The sequence below is a fragment of the Laetiporus sulphureus genome (assembly GCF_001632365.1).
Source record: "Laetiporus sulphureus 93-53 unplaced genomic scaffold LAESUscaffold_5, whole genome shotgun sequence".
Taxonomy (NCBI): domain Eukaryota; kingdom Fungi; phylum Basidiomycota; class Agaricomycetes; order Polyporales; family Laetiporaceae; genus Laetiporus; species Laetiporus sulphureus.
In genome coordinates this window covers 404,603-427,696 of record NW_024468514.1, presented here as the reverse complement: position 1 = coordinate 427,696, position 23,094 = coordinate 404,603, and the positions used below count along the sequence as shown (strand labels likewise).

Genomic DNA, 23,094 nt, shown 5'->3' with positions numbered 1-23,094 from the left:
CACCCAGATGCAGCCAAAGCACCAATCAGGGTCGTCACTTTTGGTGGAAAATGCTTCAAATTATCCTCATATGAAGTTGCACCGATCTCCACACACAGAATCAATATGTCTGACCATCCGGATGAGTTCTTCCTATATCATAAAATGACAGACCTCACCAAATCACCAAAGAAATCCTCAAATGAAGCAGCAGGATGGGATATTTATGCAGCAGAAACACATGAAATCCCTCTGCATTCATGAGCTGTGGTAGGTACAGGAGTCACCATAGACCCTTCCAAATATACCTATACATGAATAGCTCCATGCAGCGGACTGGCTGCAAGAGGAATTGACGTGGGAGCAGGAGTTGTTGACCCTGATTACACTGGAGAACTCAAGGTCGTACTGATTAACACAACGGATTTCATATTTTCGGTAAAACCGGGAGACAGGATAGCTCAGATAATCTTTGAGTATTATGCCGAAGGGCTTCCCTCTCGAAGTTACCAACCATTGTGAGCAACTAGAAGGGGAAACAAAGGTTTTGGCTCCTTGGGACAATGAGCCTTGAGAGGGGGGTAGTGTCACAGATTTTCGCCACAAAGTCTGCACGTGACTTTTCTCATGCTACAGATCATGTGCTTCACCAATATCTCACACCATTCAGCCACAGACGTGACGTGTAGAGATCAGGTGATAGTCCACATCACATGCTATGGTACAGACCCACGGATGATACGGTCGGACCTGTCTATTCCAGGATACAATAGAGGCACCCATTTGGGAACAAAGGGAACAAGGACTATTGTTACGCATCGGCCTTCTGCTTCCTATTAGTTTAGCCAGAAGCCAAGATAGGCACGATGTTCACACCAGAGAACAAAAGGGAAACCAAGATAGGCACGATATTCACATGCAATTACTGTGGCAACCATCGATCTTCCCACTTATTCTTCTACTTCTGAACATTCCATTGTTTCATGTACAGCCATTAGCTTATACCGAAGATAGGTAGCTTAGGTAAGATAGCCCGCTGTACATGTATATAAGACCAGCATGTAGAGGACGAAACCTCAGATTGTTTCTCCTCGTCTACCACTGTAGCACCCACTGAGCTCACCAGCTCCTTGCATATATCTCTCACCCTCACCTGTGCCTGCCCCATCAACAAGTAAGTCTCAGGCTCTTGTGCCACATCAGGGTTCAGGGGGATCGTAGGGATCAGGGGGATCAGGGTGGCACGTTCCATGTGATTGTCCCTTTTTAGTCTCTTTACTCTCTTGTCCAGCGGTGCTGTGACACTACCCAAACAGTGACAATTTCTATTTTATCCCCTCAGATTCGGATGTATGTGCATGGATCTGCGAGTAAATGTTTGAAACTCATGTTTAATAAATGTTGATTTAATTCAATATTCCACTCGCGACCTGCTTGTTTGAGTCCATACAAAGTTTTTTCTAAGGTGACATACTCGATTTGTTCCATTGCTATATCCTTCGAGTTGGCACATATATATTTCCTCTTTAAGGGATCCATTCAGGTATGCTCCTTTGACGTCCATTTGTTGGATTTCCCAATCGAGGACTGCTGCCAAGCTTAGGACTGCACGAATCATTTCGAGACACACAACCAGCGCAAAGGTCTCTGAGAACTCCATTTCAGGAATCTGAGAGTACCCTTTCGCTACCAGATGTGCTTTATATTTAATTATTTTGCTGTCTTTGTTTATTTTCTTGACAAGGACCCATCTGTTTCTGATAGGTTTGCAATCGGGAGGGAGATCTACCAGATCCCATGTTCCCATGTCATGCAATTGTCCAAGTTCAGCTTGGACAGCCTTCTCCCAGCTTAGCCATTCAGAAGATTGCTTTGCATCGGCTAGTGTCTTAGGCTCATTCACTTCCATGTTTCCGGGAGCGTTCATGGCTATATAGACAAGCTCTGCAAATGATGCTTGATCCGCAATGCATTCATCGTTCATGCTCAGATCAAGATCACCAGCGCTCCGAGATTCTTCCGGTTCTGGTGTGTCGTCATCTTTTGAGGACGGATCATCAGTGCTCGGATCATTCAGCAATCGATAATCTTGCTGAACGATTCTTCTGCTCATCCTTCTGAGCTCAATAGGTGCATTATATTCTCGTTCTTTTCTCTTCCGAGAATTTTGATCACTTCCTCGAGCCAGATCAAGGTCTCAAGATGGATCATCACCTAATGCGAATATCTGTGCATCGCTATTACTCTTGGACTCCCCCACGCACTGCGTATTCGCAGGTGGATGTGACTCCCCAAATGGGGAATCAATTAACTCGGGTGATAGTGTAGGTAAGAAATGATAATTACACATTATCTTAATTTGACGCATTTTAGCATCATAATATCTAATTGCTTTGGGACCGTCCATGTAACCAACAAAGATATATTTGCTGGCTCGTGGTGCAAGCTTAGATAAGTTGAGTTCTTCATCAAGAACCCATATAACACAACCGAACTCTCAAAGGTGAGTGATATTCAGGTTTTTATCATTTTACTTGGCAACATGGCTGATGGTACCATGGAGCGCACGTGTAGGCACATGATTTTTAATATAAACTGCATGGCACACTGCTTCAGCCCATAGGAAATGAGGCAGAGCATGGGCAAACAACATTGCACATGCTCAAGAAAGCAACATGCGGTTGAGATGCTCTGCAACACCGTTCTGGGGAGGAGAATATGGTGCAGTAGCACCAGTCTCAATTCTCTGAGAATGACACCAATCATTAAGATCAGAATTGAGGTACCCACGTTCATTGTCCATCCGGATCATCCTTGGCTGATGACCGAATCGGCGATCGAGGTACATCATATATTCTTTGACCTTCTGAGAGGTCTCGTCCTTTGTTTTCATAAAAAGAATGACACTGCAACGTGTCGCATCATCAGTAAAAGTAATGTAGTATCGCCAACCTTGTAGAGCGGTCGTTGGAGCAGGTCCCCACACATCAGTATGTGTTAATTCACTGGGGATCTCACTTCTATGATCAGTGCTCTTCGGGTATGGCTTGTGGGAGAACTTCACCTGGATGCATGCTTCACATGTGAAATTGTCAGAGTTCAGAATGACAGTGAAGCCATCAACGAGTAATTCTCGATGCAGGTGCTTCAGCGCATCTTTTCCGATATGGCCATAAATATGGTGCCACTCCGCCCATGTATGTGGAGCGTGTTCCTGCATTGCATAGGTGATGCTTGATGATTTAGGCAATGGTCGCACATTGTCGGTGAAATATAAATAGCCTTGATGTGTGGCAGTAGATAACTGTCACAGCACCGCTGGACGAGAGAACAAAGAGACTAAAAAGGAACGGTCACGTGGAACGTGCCGTCCTGATCCCCCTGATCTCAAATGATTCCCCTGAATCCTCAAGTGGCACAAGAGCCTATGACTTACTTGTTGATAAAGCAAGCATAGTGGAGGGTGAGAGATATATGTAGGAGCTGGTTAGGCTCAGTAAGTGCTACGGTAGTAGACGAGGAGAAACAATCTGAAGTTTCGTCCTCTACATGGCTGGTCTTATATACACGTACAGCGGGCTATCTTATCTAAGCTACCTGTCTACGGGTGTAAGCTAATGGCCATACATGAAACAATGGAATGTCCAGGAGTAGAACAATAAGTGGGAAGATCGATGGTTGCCGCAGTAGCGCGTGCGAACATCGTGCTTATCTTGGCTTCTGACTAAACTAATAGGAAGCGGGAGTCTGATGTATAACAATAGTCCTTGTTCCCTTTGTTCCCAAATGGGTGCCTCTATTGTATCCTGGAATAGACAGGTCTGAACCATATCATCCATGGGTCTGGACCATAGCATGTGATGTGGACTATCACCTGATCTCTACACGTCACGTCTGTGGCTGAGTGGTGTGAGATATTGATGAAGCACGTGATCTGTGGCATGAGAAAAGTCACGTGCAGACTTTGTGGTGAAAATCTGTGATACTAACCCCCTCTTAAGGCTCATTGTCCCGAGGAGCCAAAACCTTTGTTTCCCCTTCTAGTTGCTCACAACGGTTGGTAACTTCGAGAGGGAAGCCCTTCAGCGTAATACTCGAAGATTATTTGAGCTATCCTGTCTCCCGGTTTTATCGAAAATATGAAATCTGTTGTGTTAATCAGTACGACCTTGAGTTCTCCAGTGTAATCAGGGTCAACAACTCCTGCTCCCACGTCAATTCCTCTTGCAGCCAGTCCGCTGCATGGAGCTATTCATGTATAGGTATATTTGGAAGGGTCTATGGTGACTCCTGTATCTACCACAGCTCGTGAATGCGGAGGGATTTCATGTGTTTCTGCTGCATAAATATCCCATCCTGCTGCTTCATTTGAGGATTTCTTTGGTGATTTGGTGAGGTCTGTCATTTTATGATATAGGAAGAACTCATCCGGATGGTCAGACATATTGATTCTGTGTGTGGAGATCGGTGCAACTTCATATGAGGATAATTTGAAGCATTTTTCACCAAAAGTGACGACCCTGATTGGTGCTTTGGCTGCATCTGGGTGTTGTTGGTGGAATTCTTGAAGAAGCTCATCGGCGTTGGTAAGATTTGTTTGGGGTTGCCATGTATCATCAGAATGGTCATAGCCTTTCCATTTGACGAGGTATTGGACCCTTCCCCTTACGACCTTCGAGTCTAGTATTTCCTCAACTTCGAATTCTGGTTCTCCTTCGATTTCTATAGCTGGAGGCTTAGTTTGCGACCGTGTCTTGATGATACATGATCAACTTGCTAGCATGGAAGACCAGGTGGACCCTCATTTGTTTAGGCAGTTCCAGTTTAAATGTGACTGGACCTAGCTTCTGAAGTACTTTGTAAGGTCCGAAGTTTTGTGTGCCTAGCTTCGCGGACTTGACTTTTACTCACAGGTCCTTTCCTTTGAGTAGTACTAGATCTCCAACTTTGAATGGGACTTCTCCCTTTTTCTCGTTGAAGTACCATTTCATCCGTGAGGCTGAAACTTCCAATGCCGCCTTTGCCTGTTCTTGTGCCTCAGATCGGTGGGCAAATAAATGTTCCAATGAGGGATGACGTATTCATTCGTGTACGTCTGGTGCCATTTTTGGGTGTCGGCCATATTCGACAAAGAAGGGGGAAAGTGCGCTGGATTCATGGGTCTGGTTGTTGTATGAAAATTCTGCTGTTGGCAGATAATAGACCCAATCATTTTGTCTGTGGTTGCAGTACATGCGAAGGTACTGTTCCAACACCTGGTTAACCCTTTCTGTCTGACCATCTGTTTGGGGATGGTATGCAGTTGACATTGTTGACTTTATACTGAGCTTCTGGCAGAACTTCTGGAATAGCTTGCTCGCAAATTGAGTACCTCTGTCTGAGATAATCTGGTGCGGCAGTCCGTGGAGTTTGAAGACTTCATTATAGAATATGTTAGCGACTTGCGACGAAGTGACTGTGTCATCTGTTCCGTAAAAGTGTGCTCGTTTCGTGAGTCTGTCAATGACGACGAGTATTGCCATCTTCTTTTCTCCCCTAAAGTCCATGGCTGGGGGAAGTTGTGTGATGAGATCGACTGTGACGATTTTTCATGATCCTCCCAGTACCTCATTTGGTTGTAATAGTCTGTATGGTTTTTCTCTTGAGTACTTGTTGCATTGACAACTGTCGCAACCTTGCACGTATTGCTTAACCATTATGGACATTCCTGGCCACCAATAATTCCGAGTGATGAACTCCAACATTTTGAACCTGCCTGGGTGTCCAGCTGGCAAGGTGTCATGATGGAGCTTTATTAGGTCTAGGCATAGCTGTTGATCTTTGAGGACGTAAACCTTTCCACGATGGAGCAGCAGTCCATGCTCGAAGTTCCATTCTGCGAGGTTTTTCCCAAATTTGCGCTGTCCTGTAGTCAAAAGTGCACAATAATCCTTGGTCATCATGTCATCTGTGAGTGCCTTCTTGATCCTTTCCAGTAGTTGAGCATCATCAACTTCAGATGCGTGAGTGGGTCGAATCGCATTGATAGTGAAAAATTCAGGTTTTAACAGCATTTGATTCGAATTGTCGCTGTCTACCCCCCTCTCATGATCTGGCCTCCTGGACAGAGGATCAGCATGAAGCATTGTCTTTCCAGGTCAGTGACTGAGTACAAAATTGAATTGTGTGAGGAATAATGACCAGCGCACTTGGCGCCAGGATAACTTCTGTGCCTGGCAGAAGTATGTAAGGTTGAGGTGGTCTGACCAAATCTCAATGGGTTCTGGGTGTCCTTCTAAATAGTGCCGGTATTCTTCTAGTGCCCAAATGATTGCAAGCATCTCTTTGTCGTAAATCTCGTAGTTTCTTTCGTGTTTGTTGAGTGACTTGAGTAGTATGTGACTGGATGCCATAGCTTGTCTTCTCCTAATTGTTCGAGTACTGCACCAGTTGCATAGTCTGAAGAATCAGTCTCCAGACAATATGGTGCAGTGTCGTTGGGGAGTTGTAGGATCGGGGCTGAGGTGAACACCATTTTGAGTGCACTGAAGGCTTGGTCTTGCTCTTCTTTCCATTGCCAGGGCACGTCCTTACAGGTGAGAAGTGTTAAAGGTCATGTGAGTTTAGCAAAGTCCTTTATAAATCGCCTGTAGAAATTCGCAAATCCTAAAAAGGCCTGTACTTGTTTGACCTTAGTAGGTGCGGGCCAGCCAAGTACATCTTCAACCTTAGCAGGGTCCATCTGTACTGAGTTCTTGCTGATAATCATGCCAAGATATTCGATTGAGGACTGTTCAAAGAAGCATTTCTCCAGTTTGGCATATAAGTCATTGTCCCGGAGGCGCTGTAGAACTGCTTTTACTAGTTGTTGGTGTTCTTTGAGATCGTCCGTAAAAATGAGGATGTCGTCTAGGTAGACTACCACCTTTCCAGTACGAATTAAGTCTTCATAAGGACTGTATTCATCATGGTTTAGAAGGTGCTGGGAGCATTGCAGAAACTGAAGTACATTACGGTGGGTTCGAGGAGGCCACGATGTGTGATGAAGGCAGCTTTCTCTTCGTCTCCTTCCCTAATCCTTATGTTATTGAACCCCCATCTCAGGTCAAGCTTCGAGAATATACTAGCATGGGAGAGTCTGTCAATGAGGTCTGAGATGCATGGGATCAGAAACTTGTTCTTCTTCATAACTGCATTGAGGTTCCTGTAGTCTTGTACTAGCCTCAGTGATCTGTCTTTCTTTTTGATGAAGAAGATGGGTGCTGCTGTTGGACTCCTTGATCTCTTGATGTATCCTTTGGCCAACTCTTGGTCTATCCACGTGTCGAGTGAATTTCTTTCCTGTAGGTTCATAGGATATAACTTTGCCGGGCGTGGTAACGATGCCTCTGAAACAAGTTCGATTAGATGATCGTAGGGCTTTCTTGTGGGCATTCATTCTGACTGCTTCTTGGAGAACACATCGCCATACTCGTGGAAGTGTTTAGGGACATAGGCGGACCAGTAGTCTTTGTCCTGTTCTCCTTTTTGCGGTGCTCTATCCTGATTCCTCTTGGTGTCAAGACCCATAATGAGCAATGCTACGGCTTGTGCATCAGGGTCTTCTGATAATGACACCCATCTAATGAAGCTGTCCATGTCATTCCAGTTGTCACCTAACTCCTGAGAACTGACGAACTCCATTAGGTCTTCGATGTGGGGGATGTTTGTGTCTTCCAGGTCCTCCTCCTGGACTGCTACCTGTGAGGGTGTGCATCTTTGTGGGCACTGGGTGAAGTCGACTGTGAGTTTTCCCCAATCTACCTCTGGGTTGTGCTCCTTGAGGAAACTCATGCCTAGTATAATGTCCTTATGGCCTATATCGGTAACCAGCAGGCTTTGTCTGCTTGTGTGATTTTCAATAGTTATACTTAGAAGAACCCTTTTCTAAATGGTTCCACCCTTGTTGTGGGATGTGTCTGCGTTATAAACCCTGATCTCCTTCTCAAGTGAGATCGTAGCGAGACTCAACTGATCAACCAGCCGTGGGTTGATGTAGCAAGAATATGCTCCTGAATCGAGGAGCGCCTCAGTTTGGGCATCCCTTACTCCCTGTTTGAGGTGAACAGGTAAATCGATCGCATGTTTTGATGAACCAGTAGATGCAATGTATAGAAAACTTGATACTGGTACATGCGAGAGCAAGTAGGTACTACTACAATGTCTATGGCAACTCTGGCCAGACCTCAGAGAACCCGCCGAAGAAAATCCTCATCATCTTTCACCTCCGTGATCCTAGCTGCTTTGACAGCTGGCTCCAGTTCTGCCTCTCTTTCCTTTCCCTTCACGTTGTAGCTGGTGATGAAAGCATGGGCTGCTTCCTCTCTCGCCTTGCTGTCGTCGAAGCTTGTTGATGATGCCGTTGTTGATATTGCCCTTGTTGCTTGTCCCCGTTTTGGCATTTCGAATTTGCCTTTATACTTGGGGTCTGGGCATTGCTGTTTAAAAATGAAGGGGTGTTTCCTGCATCATACGCACAGCTTCTTTTCCAGCCATCCTTCTTGCTCCTTGGTGAGGGTGAATACTCGATCCACATCCATTGCGTTGGGGTCTTTTCAAGGTTTAGGTGCTTGTGACGATGGTGCCATTGTTCTGCGCTGTCCTGCCTTGTCGGCTCTGAACTTGGACTCCAATTGAAGACATACATAAGTCGAGGTATTCTGGCCATGTGGTGGGGTCAGCGATTCCTAGACTGTCTCGTGTCACCATTGCTTGGTGCACGTCCTTGTCACGATGTTCAGTGATGTAACCGATGAGTGCAGTGTGCCCTAAGTTAGTCTTGGTGGCCCATTGGTGGAACTTTTCTGTGAAGGAAACCATAGTTGGGTAGGTCTTTGTGCAGATTTCCTTCAAATGTTGTTGCGCATCCTTGTCTGGGTTGAGGGTCCTGTAGTTAACCTTGAGAACGTCGACAAAGTCGTTCCATGTACTGAGTGATTGCTGTGCCGCTGCCTTGGTCATGTATTTGGACATGTAGGTGAATGCACCACCTTCCAAGTGTAGCAGGGCTGTGGTAATTTTATGCTCGTCATCGTTGATCTCATTCCACCGCATCCATATGCCGAGTTATTGGAGCCAATCCTCCAGACTTCCTTTGCCCGAGTAGTGTGGAGGTTCGGCAATTTTGACACAGGGCCTGTTCGATTGGACCATGCCGGAGGTGTGACCTTGCATCACCATGACACTGCTTGCTTTGAGTAAAGCTAGCTCATGCTGCAGCTTGGTGTTTGCGGACTTGACTTCCATCATCTCTTTTCTGATATCCAGCATTGCCGCTTGCATCCTGGCAAGCTCGTTGTTTAAAACCGTTATGTGCATGTCTTGCACGAGGATCCTATCACTAAGCTTTCCAATTTCTGTCTAGAGGACTGCCTCCTTTAATCGATGCTCGCTCTTGTTGTTCTGGATGATGGAGTCGAAGGCCCTTTTATGCTCGTATAGCTTGTTTTCGAGCACATTGTAAACCTTCACGACTTCCGTGTGGACAGTGAGCTTCATTGCGACTATGACCCATTCACGGATATGATCCAGGACTTCTCCGGGCGTGGACTGCCTCAGCGCATCTTCTAGATGCTCGAATTGGTGCCCATCAAACTCCCAAGTGAGAGAGACATATGCAGGTAAAAGTGATGGTGTCGGGGATGTGGGTCCTCTGATTCGCGATGCAGAGTCCTGGGAACCTAGCCCAGGCTCAGGTGAGTTGCGTTGCGATGCTTGCGGAGTGCTTCCATCATGTGCTGTTTCGATGTTGGGGTGGAGTATGTCTTCCATCCTCTGTCTGAATGTAGACGCATATGCACGATCAGCTTCTTCCATTGCGACATAAAGATATGTAAACTAATACAAAAAGTTCAGGTATCGCTTCTTTGCGATGAAAACCAGAGCCTTGATGATCTCCTGTAGCCTCTCTTCCTTTCCTATCTGCTTGAAGCTGATGCTTCCTATCTCCAGACAGACCGTATTGATGACCTGCTTTTCGATGAACATGTAGGTGCACGTTCCAGTGTGTAGGTCAGTGCAGACCTTGTCGAGTTCTGTAGTGAGGCTGTAGATAGGTCCCTAGTGCTCGTCCTTGAGACGATACAAGAACACTCCTAGTATTAGCTGGAGCCTGAAGCGGGTAGCATCTACCTGCTTTGTGAGTGTCTCGATATGGATTGTTAGCCTGACTCTAGATGGAAGTGGGCGAATGGGATGTGCAACGGTGTTGGTCTTTATAAAGTTCAGGAGGGGCTGAACTGGGATGGGAGCAATGACGGAGGGAGAATTGTGTTGGATGTGATGAGCTCTGGGGGTGGCGCTGGCTTGCGACCACCCATGGTAAGACATCCGCATCTAGGTTTGTAGCGTTCAAGTGGTGGGGTGCAATCACGGGGCTTGCAGATGATTCCCTACTTTATGATGTGGGTGGTGTCGACAACCCTTGCTGCAGCACGCTGCCTGTCTGTGGATGATGTGCCTAATGATGCAAGTGTGAGGAGCCTTCCGCACTCCTTGTTGGTTTCCTGATGCTTGTAGTGAGCGTCGAGATCACTCCTGGGGGTGGCCTTGCACTTTGGTGCCTTGGGCAGCTCAGAGCTGCTTGCACTGAAAATACATGACCACTTGTGTTAGACACTAAGCAGGGGCGCAGAAAATTGTCAGATTGTTTCTAATGTCACAGCACCGCTGGACGAGAGAACAAAGAGACTAAAAAGGAACGGTCATGAGGAACGTGCCGTCCTGATCCCCCTGATCCCAAATGATTCTCCTGAACCCTCAAGTGGCACAAGAGCCTATGACTTACTTGTTGATGAAGCAAGCGTAGCAGAGGGTGAGAGATATATGTAGGAGCTGGTTAGGCTCAGTAAGTGCTACGGTAGTAGACGAGGAGAAACAATCTGAAGTTTCGTCCTCTACATAGCTGGTCTTATATACACGTACAGCGGGCTATCTTACCTAAGCTACCTATCTACGGGTATAAGCTAATGGCCATACATGAAGCAATGGAATGTCCAGGAGTAGAACAATAAGTGGAAAGATCGATGGTTGCCGCAGTAGCGCATGTGAACATCGTGCCTATCTTGGTTTCCCTTTTGTTCTCTGGTGTGAACATCGTGCTTATCTTGGCTTCTGGCTAAACTAATAGAAAGCGGGAGTCCGATGTATAACAATAGTCCTTGTTCCCTTTGTTCCCAAATGGGTGCCTCTATGGTATCCTGGAATAGACAGGTCCGACCGTATCATCCGTGAGTCTGAACCATAGCATGTGATGTGGACTATCACCTGATCTCTACGTGTCACGTCTGTGGCTGAGTGGCGTGAGATATTGGTGAAGCACATGATCTGTGGCATGAGAAAAGTTACGTGTGGACTTTGTGATGAAAATCTGTGACACCAACGTCTTCTCATTTTTATCAGTGAGAATAGCTCTTTTATTTTCTGCAACAATGCGACTACCCAAGCGAAATTAAGTTGTGGTGTGCCTGCAGCACATATAGCACATTGTGAGTCAGAATCGCACTTTTTGATCTCCAAATGTGCTTTCGAGATCTACAGAGCCACGGCCAACTGCCGCTAAGCTCCCTGGATTTAATCCAGAGATGGCATGATTCTCAAGCGCTTAATACGATGTGAAGATCTCACGTCAGTTTGTGACATGTGAGGTCGTCGCTGTATCAGCAATCCACGAATAAAATGAAGAAATATCTTCATCAGAATCACCTACGGATACAGTGTTCTGATCTTCATTAGAATCATGCACTACAAATGCGTGTTTTTTGCCCTTCGAGGATCCTTCACCCTTGTTGGTGCGATCCACTCTTTTCTGCCTCTTTTCATCAGGTCTCTTCCACCACTGCAGCCACTGGCCTTTCTTTCTGCCTCCCTTAGCAAAGCATTTGGCTTTGGTGTGACATGGCTTGTCGCAGTTGGGACAGATGATCGCATTGTCTGAGGACTCAGCTTTAGCTCCGAGATTCTTCAGGCACTCCGAGGAACGCTTCCTCTTCCCGTGAGTGGCTATCATTGCTTGATCTGTTTCCGAGCTCAGATCGTGATCTTTGCGGCAGCGTCACTCATCGAGAACTATCCCAATGAGTTGTTGCATGGTTATGTTCCTCTTCCTCTCTCTCTCTCTCGCCTCTGTTCCTCTCTCTCCTCATCGTCACTATCGATGAGCTCACCTCAGAATCTGAAATAGGTGTCCGTGAACGTCTTCCAGCTATCAGGCAATGAGGTGACAATGACATTATGAGATTGCTTGTCGTCAATCTCATTTCCCATGACATGTAGCTCTTCTTAGATCTTGCATAACTCCTTCATATGTTTCCCGATGTTGTCTCCTTCGCCCGCATATGTACAGTAGAGACGTCGAATGAGAGAATCGATACCGCTTTGCCCGCGTTGCTCCTTAACCATGTGGAGTTTCTTTCACATGTCTCGAGCAGATGTCGCACCTGTCACATTCACAATCTGGTTGTTGCCGAGATTGATCGTGATAATGGTGCGTGCGGAATGGTCTTTCTTTTCCCATTCTTTGATCTCATCTTCACGCACTTGGATCTCTTCGGGGTCTCCGACAATTTGGATCTCGGGCTTCTTCTTCTTGCCCTTAATCCAGGGCAAGAGCCCTTTATCATCGAGGATGGCCTCCATCTTGGTCTTTCAGGGCATCCAAGTGTCTTCTTTTAGGGGCTCAATGTGCAGGTACAACAATCTCTCTTTCTCTTCAGCCATGTTGCCAAGTAATGATGTCAGAGCAATCAATCGATAAGGTTCGAGGTTAATCCGAAAGCCTGGGGCTCATAACCTATTAAGCCTCAGATTGGGAACACAGAACACGGGGTGAGCGTCCGGGATGAAGGATGATGCGGATCTTCCCGATATGGCATTCCTTTATATATACATGTACACATTAGGAAATATTATCTAATCCCTCAGCCACATTGGTCCGGACTCTCGTTTGTGAGGGCCTCGGTACCTCGGCTTGTCCTCGAGCCTCGGTCGTGAGGTTCGGCTTTCTCAACACTCACAAGTTTATCTATCGGCCTTCCTCTCCTCGGTATCCGGAGCCATCTTCCTCTAGTCATGAGCCTGCCCATTGTCTTCACACCTCCTCTGATTTTCTGCAGAATTCGTGAGGTATAAGTCGTCATCGCGGGAAGGACTCCATTCAAGTTTGTCCGACAACCGCGTTGGGCCGCGTAGCCGTCATCAAAACAGATCCCGCCGGCTGTGCTGGCCGAATCTCCCAGGACGCAGGCTACACGAGGCTCGTGCAATTGTTCTCGCTAACTCTCTCTAGCAAGCTGTGTGAACGGCAGCCGCGGTGACGTGGAGTTCGATTTGTACCAGCACTTCCATCCACCATGTACGTACTACGGATACACAAGCACGCTGCGCTGCACGTGAAAGCTTAGCGAGGCCGAGCTATCGCCGACGCGCAGAGTCTGAGAGCCGTTAACAGTGTCTATACGTAGTGCGGACGTAACCCAAATACCGTAGAAGGGACCAAATATTCATTAACCAGTCATCAAGGCCCAAAGCGATCATCGCTGGACGTTGCGCTGCAAAAATCTTCCAACTCGCGCAATCCATCCGTCACACCTTCCTCCAAAGAATGATTGAAATGCGATGGCCGTTGGAGAGGTGTCGCGAAAGATATGGAACTGGCCTCGCTCAGCTTCCTAACAGATCTTGACGAATGCACACATTGCGCTCCAAATCGCCTCAAATTGAGTAGAATGTGCGATCCCTATGACAGGTGTAAGAGATCCAGCAATCTTGAGTGACTTTTTAGACGTACCACTGTTGATATGATAGCAGACTCCCAGCTATATGCTATGCAGTTAGTACAAATAGACTGTCCCGGATATTGAAGCTCACGCGAAGCAGAGTCCGGCTAAAGAGTTGTGGACCAATCGATACAAAAGCGTGTTGACAAGCATAGCCACTGACGTGATGGATTGGTATTCCGGGGCATTTTCAATGCAATCATGCTCACCAAAGATGGCTGCATAAGCCCATGTGCCATCACGGATGATCAGCGTCAGGATTGAGTGTTGTCCTTTGACATAATCTGTGAGAAACTTGTACAATGTAAGGGCAAACAGCGCTGTTTCAAAAATAAGCGACAGTGCCCTGCGGGTGTGTTCACAATCACAATGAGTTGTTTGGTACGCTGGCCTCAGAAATACACACCAGTATGGGGTCATGATTGATGGTATGCTCCTAACCAAACATACCGAGTTGAACTCGATTTTCGGGACGCCGAGCGCCAGAATCGTGATCATAGCGGCAATTTCCGCCGTAAACAGTACGAGAACGCTGATTATGACCATAATGTTTTGTTTGAAGAGTGCATAGACTTGTTCCATCGCCGTTGTTGAGCATCCTTGTGTGCATTATGGAGACAAGTTTCAACTGACTTACTGCGCATCAGAAGAATTGCCTCAACAATGATTGTCACAGCCTGGTTGACACCAAGTTGGTATGCGATAAGGCCATGACACAGTGTCGGAGAATGATCGCGACCGGCTTCCAGTTGGAAGAAGAAGATTAGGGTTGACCTGCGAAGGAAGCTATCAAACATAATCAACGTAGCATTCAGGTAAATTGTACTGACAATTGTGCAATGTAGGGTATATGTCGCATCGAAACGTAAGCACATGTGATGAGATTTTTTTTACCCCTGTAGTCCATACAGAATATGAAAACCCAGGTTGTTTTTGCTTATAACTCCATTATAGCATACCGCCAGATATACTGGATCTGTTCGGACGTTCATTCTTAGCCAAGCAAGAAAGGTACCAGTTTGCGGACACACCTCATCACCAATATGGATAACGGTATCATACAGAAGAAAGCTGACGGCCGCGACAGCAAACTGGTGGTTGACTGTAAAGTGGAAGTGAACGAGAACTTCCACTATGGGTGATTAGCTGACTCACGAATATTCTCTGCGACCTCGGACGGCGTCAAAGAGCCTGGCAGCATGAGTTGTGTTTGATGTCCTGCCTATCGGCTCGCAATCGACGTAGTGGCAGCTACGCAGTGGCAACGAGAGGAGGCGGGTTCTTATAGCCATTGTCAACTGAGACAATTGGTAAGACCACTGTGGTGCTGAGAGGTATCGCCTTCGCATTTCAGTGTAACGCCGCTCATGGACATCTTCCGTCAATATTCAGACAATGTTCAATCGAAGCTCGGCTAAAGACGTGTGGATCGGCCTTTTTTGAGTCCGCGGGTACCGATTATCGATGGATCTTTGAGGCTTTGAAGAGGCGCAGTCCGGAGAAGCGTTATCTCCTGCCAGGATCGAGCCGCAGTATCTTGGGCGTTTCGCGGTGATGTCGCTCAATTTCAACAAGTGCTACCATCCTCTTACGTCGTAGTCGATGTAATGACTGCTGATGCGGATAAAGACAACTTGAAGGGGAGGCAGGATGCGGTGTCGACCTTTGCCGATATTCACAAGGAAGTACATTGCGGACCTCACGCTGCACGGAAACTTGCAGTGGAATCCCTGGACTTCCAATCCGAGTCGAGTAAAGTGAAATGGACCGTCTTCGCGCTTTCACGGATCCAGAGACAATGGATCGCTTGAGTAAGTCATGAAGAAGCGCATGCAGTCTCGGGATTGTCCACGCGGTGGCATAACAAAATGACAGTGAGTATTACAACTGACACCAGCGAGCGCCGTTTCAAAGTTGGCATAACGCTCGTCGTGAAAATGACTCGAACGTTCTCCTACGTGCCCGATAAAGGCACTGTCTGTTTCCGTTTATGTTATCTTGAACCCTTGAAGAGCTCAACAAAGTCTACCCGAAGGATTGTCTCGAGAACGACTCAGTGATGTAGTGCAGCGTGCTATGTGTGTACTGCCGAGTGGTTGGCCCGTTGCCGTATATTCCGTGATCGGCCTTTTGAAGGATGTAGATCTATACTGTCGATGACCAGGCAAGATCTTGAACCGCCTTCTGCTCGGCAAAGCCGATCCAAGCAGTGTCCTTGGCACTTGGACCTTAAAATCTACCTGTGAAAGCATCCGAATATAGCTGTGCTACATAGCCTCAGGATAATGTACTTACAGCTTTATCTATCGGCCTTCAAGTTCCTCTCCTTAAATCCAGGGTCAAGTCGCCGACCTGCATAAGCTGCCCATTTTCCTCTCATTTTTGCAGAGTCCGTGAGGTGTAGGTAAGGTTGGTTGCAGGCATCATCGCGGGAAGGACTCCATTTGAGTTCACTTACGGCCGCGTCTAGCCGCGTGGCCGTCATCGCAACAGATCACCCCGGCTGTGCTGGCCGAATCACACGAGGCCCGTGCACCAATTGTTCTCGCTAACTCTCCTTCATTATACCGACGCTCTCCTCCTCCCTCCTCATCATGTCCAACCCTCTCTATACCGATCCACCGACGAAAACATCGCTCGCGTGCGCCCGCCTCGAACTTGTCGAACACCGTCTCTCCGTACAGGAGCTCTCTCACAAGATCCAAACCGCGGAGAATGAACTCGCGCGCATCGTTGAAGAGTCGCGCAACGCGATCCGAGAGCTGGAGTGCGAGCGTGCAGCATTGGAGAAGAAAATCACTCTCACCCTTGCGTACATCTCACCGATCAAACGATTGCCGCATGAACTGCTGCGCCATATCTTTATGCTCAACTTCGATGAGCACCCGTGCTGTGCGTGGGTTCTGTCTGCGGTATGCTCGCTGTGGCGCAGGATGGTGCTGTCTATGCCAGTGATGTGGTCCAAGGTGAGTGTTGAAGCAACATCAGGAAAGATCACTCTGTTGCGCTGCACTTTTCGTTCACTCGAGTATATGCGCTTGGTCTAAAGTCATCCATATAAGCCAAAGTTGCGATTGCTTCTCTTCGTGCATGCGCTGTTCGTGCGCATAGTGGATATATGCGTTGTTCAAGACCCGGCCATCTCTACCCTATTTCAGAGTACTGACTTCTACCTCAGATACGTCTTGTCACCACGCAGACGACATCAGCCGATACCATCCGGCTCTGGCTCGAACGCTCAGGCCGCACTGTTCCTCTAGACATCGAGATTGTCCTTCGCACGCAAGCCGTCCCGTCAAGTACTCTCGAGTCCCTTCCACGCAAGCGCGTATCGCATCTTGCCTCTCAAACACTTGCAGAATGGGGATGGACGCCTCCGCCTACTGGTGCTACTCACGGCGGCGCCGGCGGTGCGAACGCCGCTGCGGCGTACGTGCAGGTGCCGCAGACGCCGGGCATCCACATCTTCCCGATCCAAGGTGCAGGCGGCGGAGCAGGTATGCTTCTGACGAACGCGCCGGGCATGGTGAGTGCGACAGCGACACAGGCGCAGGACGATTTGTGGGGTATGCCTCCGCTGGTCTCGGCCGCTGCAGTGGAGAGAGCGAATTTGCAACAGCAGCAGCAACAGCGCTCATCGAAGAAGAACCAGCATTGGGGCCATATCGTGTTTTTCTATTTGGTCGAGCAGATGCATCGATGGGAGCGATTCGTGTTCAGGTTTGATAAGCAGTTCTCGTCGATCAATGCGTTGAAGTCTATTGAGGGTGAGTAAAGCGATTGCGCGAACGAAGACGACGTTGACTCATGTGTTTGAATAGGGGATGCACCGTTGTTGCGAGAATTCGAGGTGTCGTCTGCAGAGGCGGCGTTTTACGGCGACTGGAAATGGCTCCCGTCAGCGCCGGCGAACACGACGTTCGACATGCCGACCTTGACCACCCTCACTCTGCACAACGTGCCGTTCAAGTGGTCGTCGCCTATGCTTCGCAACCTACGCTCATTGTCCATTCGTGCGCTCCCGACGGTGCACCTTGCACTCGATCGTGTAATGTTCATGATCGCGGCGAGCCCACAGCTCGAATCGCTCACCTTGCACTTCAACTCGCCGACACCGCCTGTACTGCCCCTAACCGCGACGACGCTTCCCGAGCTCAGGTCCCTGACGCTCAGCGGGAATTACCTGCTTTCCAGCCTCATCGACGCACTGATCCTCCCCACCCTCGACACCCTCATCCTCGACATCGACGCGCGCGAGCCAATCGAGGACACCGTCTCTTCGCTCATCATGCGCTGCAACAGCCCGCCGATCACGCGCCTCTCCATCGCGTATGGCCTGAGCGCGTCCCCGCACTCGTTCTACTATGGCGGCGGCGCGGGCGTCGCGACGTGGCACTTTTTGAACGAGCTCGATCACTTGCGTACGCTGCAGGTCGGGAGCGCGCCGTTCGAGCCGCTGTTGACGACGCTCGGCGGGCAGGACGATGAGGGCCAGCCGGGTCACTGGGTGTGCCCGAACTTGACCGCGCTTGCGATGCGCGCGTGCCATACGCACTGCGACGGCGTCATGAAATTGGTGCAAATGGTCGAGGCGCGCAATCCCGATCTCAACGGCGGGTCTAACGCGAGCTCGATGGTCGGCCCTGCGCGGCTCAAGCATCTGGAGTTGTATGACTGCGTGACACTGGGCCCGGATGTGCTGAAGTATTTGAAAACGAGGATTGACGATGTGGTGTGTACGGAACCCGTGTTTGAGGGGTGAGCCTGGTTCTCGTGCACGCGTTTGGCAATAGTATGCTTAGTGCGGTTTAATAGCTCGCCAAGGAGTCCTTATCCCTATCTATGAATGCTGGCTAGTTTCTGTTTTCGGGTTCTGAATGGTCTGTTGTTTGTGGATCTTGGGACCCGCCGTACAAAGCTTATTTCATGGTATTGGACTTCGTATTCTGTGGTCTTGCTTTCGTCGCGCATGATGTTGCTCTGGTATACTTTTAACGACTCCCCAGAATATGTATAACAAGCAAGTGGTAATCTTCTATACACACCCCCTGAGACCAGTAATAGGGTGTCCAACAAAAGAGGATTGCATCTACAAAAATGGCATTTATAATACATGCAATACTACTGATATCGACACAGATGCGTGCGGTGGAGAGTAAAATAGAAAGAGCACGCTAGCTTCTTTCAGACATGCAAGGACGAAATGAACGGCCGGACGATGAGTGAGGAGGGGGGAAACGGACCGTGCAGAGGACCGGTCACATTCATTTCTTCCCGTTCTCGAGCGCGTCGCCATTCTTGCACGCCACGATCTTGATCTTTGGCGCTGTGACGATCTCGTTGCCCTCCATTTTGAAGGACGGGTTCTTCACGATGAATGTCCAGACGTCGTCGCACAGGCGGTACGTGTGCAAGTGGCCCTGCACGGCGAATGGGCACTCGCTCGGATCCAGAGCATCGTTCGAGTGAGTAAGCGCACGCACCTTGAGCGTTGTCTTTATCTTGACTGACTTTACCATCGTGTCTGCGAGGGATTTGTCGAACTGGAAACGTGCCATTCCCATCAGTCGCGGAGCAGCACGGAATGTGCAAGGGAACGCCACAGGACCTGCTGCAACACCTTCATAGCCAGTTGAGGGGTGATGGCCCCACTTGTGATGAGCTCGTCCAGCGAGTCTGTTAACGCCATGCCAATACTATCGGCCGCCCCAGTCAACTCATATTAATACTATCCTGGATAAGATGCAACTTACGAGGAGCCACGATAGAACTCGTAGTATGCTGAGGCCATCTTTCAACACTTCACGGGAACAGTGACTTCAAGGACGGTCTCCGGGTTGTGAAGCTGCACACACGCAAGGAACAAAGGAGTCAGGCAGCAAAAGTTAGGGAACACCGGTGAAGGAGTCCAGAGAGGCTTACTGAGATGCTCGATGCGTTACTGCGGTATCCTGACACAGCTGTGACGAGTGGTGACATGAATGTGACATGCCGTGACGGGCCACAACCGGATGTCTACTCCAGTCTCCCGGGGCGCAAGCACCCCTCCCCCATCTTTTCAAAGAAACCCCCTCCTTTTGATTCAGAGTCTCTTATAGTTTGAGGTGACACACAAGGAATCCATGTTCCTTCTGACATCAGATATTCCGGTAAGTCTCATTCTCACCGTGTCATCCAGCTCGGGAGTCCGTGCACGATCAACTGTAAGGTCTGTGGACAGATGACATTCTCACCTGATAGGACACGTTCTTATACTTACAAATCACAATGACTGGAACGAGCCTTTTGTCCTACTGCTGCTTATCACCCGGTGAATCTGTTACGGCAACATGTCTTCCTGGTACCTGGTCAACAAACCCCGCCATGACATAAGATGCTCAGCCCCATTGAAAGAGTCAAGTTGCTATAGCAGCTCGCACGCTATGAAATGCGCTCACGAATTTGCTTTTTCATGGACCACGGTCGAGCCAGCCGTGTGGAACGGCGATCAATACGGGACTGATAGCTAACTTGTGCCCAGCCCGCGACGCCTCCTCACCCCCATTGGATGGATTCGTGCTTGTGCCGTCTTATGTCCTGTACAGCATGTGGCTCTTTATCTTGTGAGTGAACGCCGAGTATTCAACGCCCATCATTCCGCAACGTAGCTTGGACTATCAATTGTCCACTCCCATGGCTGCGGCTCCCGGTACGATTGGAAATGCTTTCAAGCGGACCACACAATTTGGCTGATACAAACGACGTAAAAGGTTGCGATATCAATGACGAGCGGCTTCCACAGCTGACTTTCGTCCGGCAGCTTGATAACAGCAATAGCAGCACCAAAAGCCCGTAGTGCAGTCTGGACTACTTTGCCGCCATACGTTTCGAGGCAATAATTATACAGTACGGATATATCGCCCAATGGCGCTTTGCAACGACGTGCACCATGCAAATTCAAACTAGATACCAATGGTTTCTAGATGCCCCCATCGCGCTGTTCTCTCCACCCTCACCGTACCTCATGGCGTGTACATATCCGTTCTCGCCGGACTTATTTCCAGCCCAGGATGCGATTCTCCTCGATTGCTCGCGGTGCGCAGATCATTCACCATCCTTCTATTGCGGCCACACTGGGGATTTCTCAGACGAACTGCGTCTTGACCGCGGAGCTACCTAGCGCCTGGAGCTTGACCGCGGAGCTACCTATCACCCGCTCCAAGCGCGATTCCGCGCATGTTCCGAAAGGCCGTGGACTTCGTCGATGCGTCGCTCAGCGAGATACACGAATCACTGATAGCGAACGGAATCCTCAGTGTGGTTCTCCGAACGATCCGGCCGCGGTGTTGCCTGTCATTCGGCGAATTCGTTACGGCATGTCTCTTGGCATGTTTGGTCAAATGATAATGCTGTTCCTTCTGGACGCCGTAAGTTGTGCATTGTGATTGCATCAGTCCCAGCGTGGCCGTAAAAGCCGGAGTTGCGGCGCACGTGAAACGTTTTTTTTTCCGCTCATGCGGCAACCGTGTAATGGCGAACAAGAACGTCGCGCATATAGCCACCGGCGTACACGCTAGTGGATGCATCGCGCCGTGCCGTGCTGCTCATCCTCATCTTTCGGTCAAGCAATGTGTACTCTCATTCCAAATAAATTGGTGGAGCTACAAGAACTGACATAGCAAGGCCACGGCGCATGTGAAGGTGAAACATTACTGCTGCGGTACCGCCAGTGGATAACGGCAGCAGATCTATTCCTCCTAGCACAGCACGTCCCACGGGTGCCGAACAATTGCGGATCCTTTTTCGAACTCCCAGGGAATGTGCGAGTAGCCGGGCCACGGTGACCCTTGACTCGAATGATCCCCGCCACCGGTATGGCAATCATTCTGCGCGTTCTTACATGGCTCAAGCAATGACCCGTTTAGCCTCGGAGATCGGAAGCGAGCAGCGTGTTGCGGATATGCCACGGGAAGTTTGAATAGCTGTGCTTGCTCGGTTGGGCAAGTTCGCGATCCTCGTTGGGAAGCGGATTATGCTCGTCCGGCCGCGGCCCCGTTGAATAACTGGCGACGCCGGTCTGCATCGATGCATTTTTATGAGCCGGGGAATAATTGTGCACGACGGATAGGTCACAGTCCGCAACTGGTTTGCAATATACCACAGTGACTGTTTTTATTACGCGCATAACAATGGCTGTAACACATGTAGCTTCGTTCTCTCTGCCTGAGTCTGTCTGTAAAGCGAAGTGATCTATCAAATGAGATACAAATACATTGCAACGTACACATCCCGAGCCACCTGTTGAGCGCAGCTCTCTATCAACATCTCGTGAAGCATCTCACACATCCATGTCGACATCGGCATCCTGAACAGATTGCACGACCTCCTTTGCCTTGGTCTTGCCCTTCGGTGACGTGTTCTCGTCTGCATCTTCAGATACTCCATAGTCCTCCACGTCGCTCACGCTGAAGAGGTCCTCTGGGCGAAGGTCTTCGAGATGCAATTCGTAATACTCCGCATATTCCACGAGCTCCTCCTCGTCAAGATCCGCGGGTGTCGTGCTGAGTGGTTCTGAAGAGCGCATGTACGGGAAAGATAAATATCCACATGAGAAGGAGACCGGACAATGTGCGCGCCTTGTGCCTGTTCAGCTTCTCGTTCATCGAGTTCGTGCTCCCACTCGGCGCCGTTCTCCATATCGGGATCGAATGACGAGCCAACGTCGTATGCGTACGACAGCCGGTACTGGTGCTGTTGCTTACGCTTGCTGCTTGAGACGAGCCGGTGGAACAGCTAAGGAGCAGTAACAGATGTAAATATATTCTCATGCGACGCGACATGACTAGCAGCACGCACCTCATCGTTCATGAATTCCTCTTCCTCCTCCTCGTCGCCACCATCCATGAGCTCATCGTCACCATCACTGCTGTCCTGGCCTCTCCGCCTCCTAATCTTTCTCTCCCGATCCCGCTGTGCGCGTTCCAAGCACCTCGCCCGGAACCGCTCGCGAAGGAATGTTGTCCGTGGCGCCTCTTCCGTGGGCGTAGCGGTGTCCGTGAGAGAAACCGGGAACGACGACGGAAGCGTAACCCGTCGCTGTTGTTTCTGACTCCGTTTCGTGCGTTCCGGAGTCGGAGAGCTGGACCTATGCGCCTTGTACTGGGCGCGGCGGCGCGCGTAGGCTTCAGCACCGGGAGAAGAGGTGGGCGAGGAGGGGATGGAGGAGGCCAGCGGGGACGAGTTTAGCGGTTGGTGTGCAACGGGAAGCGAGGAGAACTGCCGAAGGGTGCTCGAGCGCGGCGGCGTCGAGGGCGAAGAGAGCAGCGTCGAGTTGTACATCTTG

At 49.2% G+C, this 23,094-nt stretch overlaps 8 protein-coding genes across 8 annotated transcripts; 2 read left to right on the top strand and 6 right to left on the bottom strand.

Moving 5' to 3' along the window:
- Window positions 1-8,183: 8,183 nt before the first annotated feature.
- Window positions 8,184-8,970, bottom strand: LAESUDRAFT_755841 (uncharacterized protein; the record flags this gene model as incomplete). The annotated part of the gene is made up of 3 exons (XM_040912088.1): window positions 8,184-8,435; window positions 8,472-8,548; window positions 8,643-8,970. The coding sequence occupies 3 exons, from the start codon at window positions 8,968-8,970 to the stop codon at window positions 8,184-8,186; spliced, it is 657 nt and encodes a 218-aa protein (XP_040768077.1).
- A 387-nt stretch (window positions 8,971-9,357) lies between these two features.
- On the bottom strand, window positions 9,358-9,984 carry LAESUDRAFT_755840 (uncharacterized protein; the record flags this gene model as incomplete). Its single annotated transcript, XM_040912087.1, has 2 exons — window positions 9,358-9,775; window positions 9,842-9,984. 2 exons carry the CDS (start codon window positions 9,982-9,984, stop codon window positions 9,358-9,360), a joined length of 561 nt encoding a protein of 186 aa, XP_040768076.1.
- A 2,292-nt stretch (window positions 9,985-12,276) lies between these two features.
- On the bottom strand, window positions 12,277-12,633 carry LAESUDRAFT_755839 (uncharacterized protein; the record flags this gene model as incomplete). Its single annotated transcript, XM_040912086.1, has 2 exons — window positions 12,277-12,387; window positions 12,448-12,633. 2 exons carry the CDS (start codon window positions 12,631-12,633, stop codon window positions 12,277-12,279), a joined length of 297 nt encoding a protein of 98 aa, XP_040768075.1.
- Window positions 12,634-13,291: 658 nt separating this feature from the next.
- LAESUDRAFT_721673 (uncharacterized protein) lies at window positions 13,292-14,852 on the bottom strand. Its single transcript, XM_040908052.1, has 9 exons — window positions 14,804-14,852; window positions 14,732-14,748; window positions 14,603-14,668; window positions 14,410-14,546; window positions 14,179-14,344; window positions 13,982-14,118; window positions 13,864-13,930; window positions 13,784-13,811; window positions 13,292-13,732 (listed from the first exon to the last, which is right to left on the bottom strand). Exons 3-9 carry the CDS (start codon window positions 14,629-14,631, stop codon window positions 13,511-13,513), a joined length of 786 nt encoding a protein of 261 aa, XP_040768074.1. The 5' UTR covers window positions 14,632-14,668; window positions 14,732-14,748; window positions 14,804-14,852; the 3' UTR covers window positions 13,292-13,510.
- Window positions 14,853-16,300: 1,448 nt separating this feature from the next.
- Window positions 16,301-18,724, top strand: LAESUDRAFT_741435 (uncharacterized protein). Its single transcript, XM_040911142.1, has 3 exons — window positions 16,301-16,738; window positions 16,951-17,539; window positions 17,594-18,724. Exons 1-3 carry the CDS (start codon window positions 16,367-16,369, stop codon window positions 18,532-18,534), a joined length of 1,902 nt encoding a protein of 633 aa, XP_040768073.1. The 5' UTR covers window positions 16,301-16,366; the 3' UTR covers window positions 18,535-18,724.
- A 61-nt stretch (window positions 18,725-18,785) lies between these two features.
- LAESUDRAFT_420530 (transcription initiation factor IIA gamma subunit) lies at window positions 18,786-19,870 on the bottom strand. Its single transcript, XM_040902385.1, has 5 exons — window positions 19,695-19,870; window positions 19,526-19,617; window positions 19,381-19,468; window positions 19,256-19,315; window positions 18,786-19,192 (listed from the first exon to the last, which is right to left on the bottom strand). Exons 2-5 carry the CDS (start codon window positions 19,561-19,563, stop codon window positions 19,037-19,039), a joined length of 342 nt encoding a protein of 113 aa, XP_040768072.1. The 5' UTR covers window positions 19,564-19,617; window positions 19,695-19,870; the 3' UTR covers window positions 18,786-19,036.
- A 593-nt stretch (window positions 19,871-20,463) lies between these two features.
- LAESUDRAFT_421235 (uncharacterized protein) lies at window positions 20,464-21,284 on the top strand. Its single transcript, XM_040902386.1, has 2 exons — window positions 20,464-20,521; window positions 20,572-21,284. The coding sequence occupies exon 2, from the start codon at window positions 20,735-20,737 to the stop codon at window positions 21,194-21,196; it is 462 nt and encodes a 153-aa protein (XP_040768071.1). The 5' UTR covers window positions 20,464-20,521; window positions 20,572-20,734; the 3' UTR covers window positions 21,197-21,284.
- Window positions 21,285-22,089: 805 nt separating this feature from the next.
- On the bottom strand, window positions 22,090-23,090 carry LAESUDRAFT_734818 (uncharacterized protein; the record flags this gene model as incomplete). The annotated part of the gene is made up of 3 exons (XM_040910545.1): window positions 22,090-22,312; window positions 22,372-22,544; window positions 22,608-23,090. 3 exons carry the CDS (start codon window positions 23,088-23,090, stop codon window positions 22,090-22,092), a joined length of 879 nt encoding a protein of 292 aa, XP_040768070.1.
- Window positions 23,091-23,094: the final 4 nt, after the last annotated feature.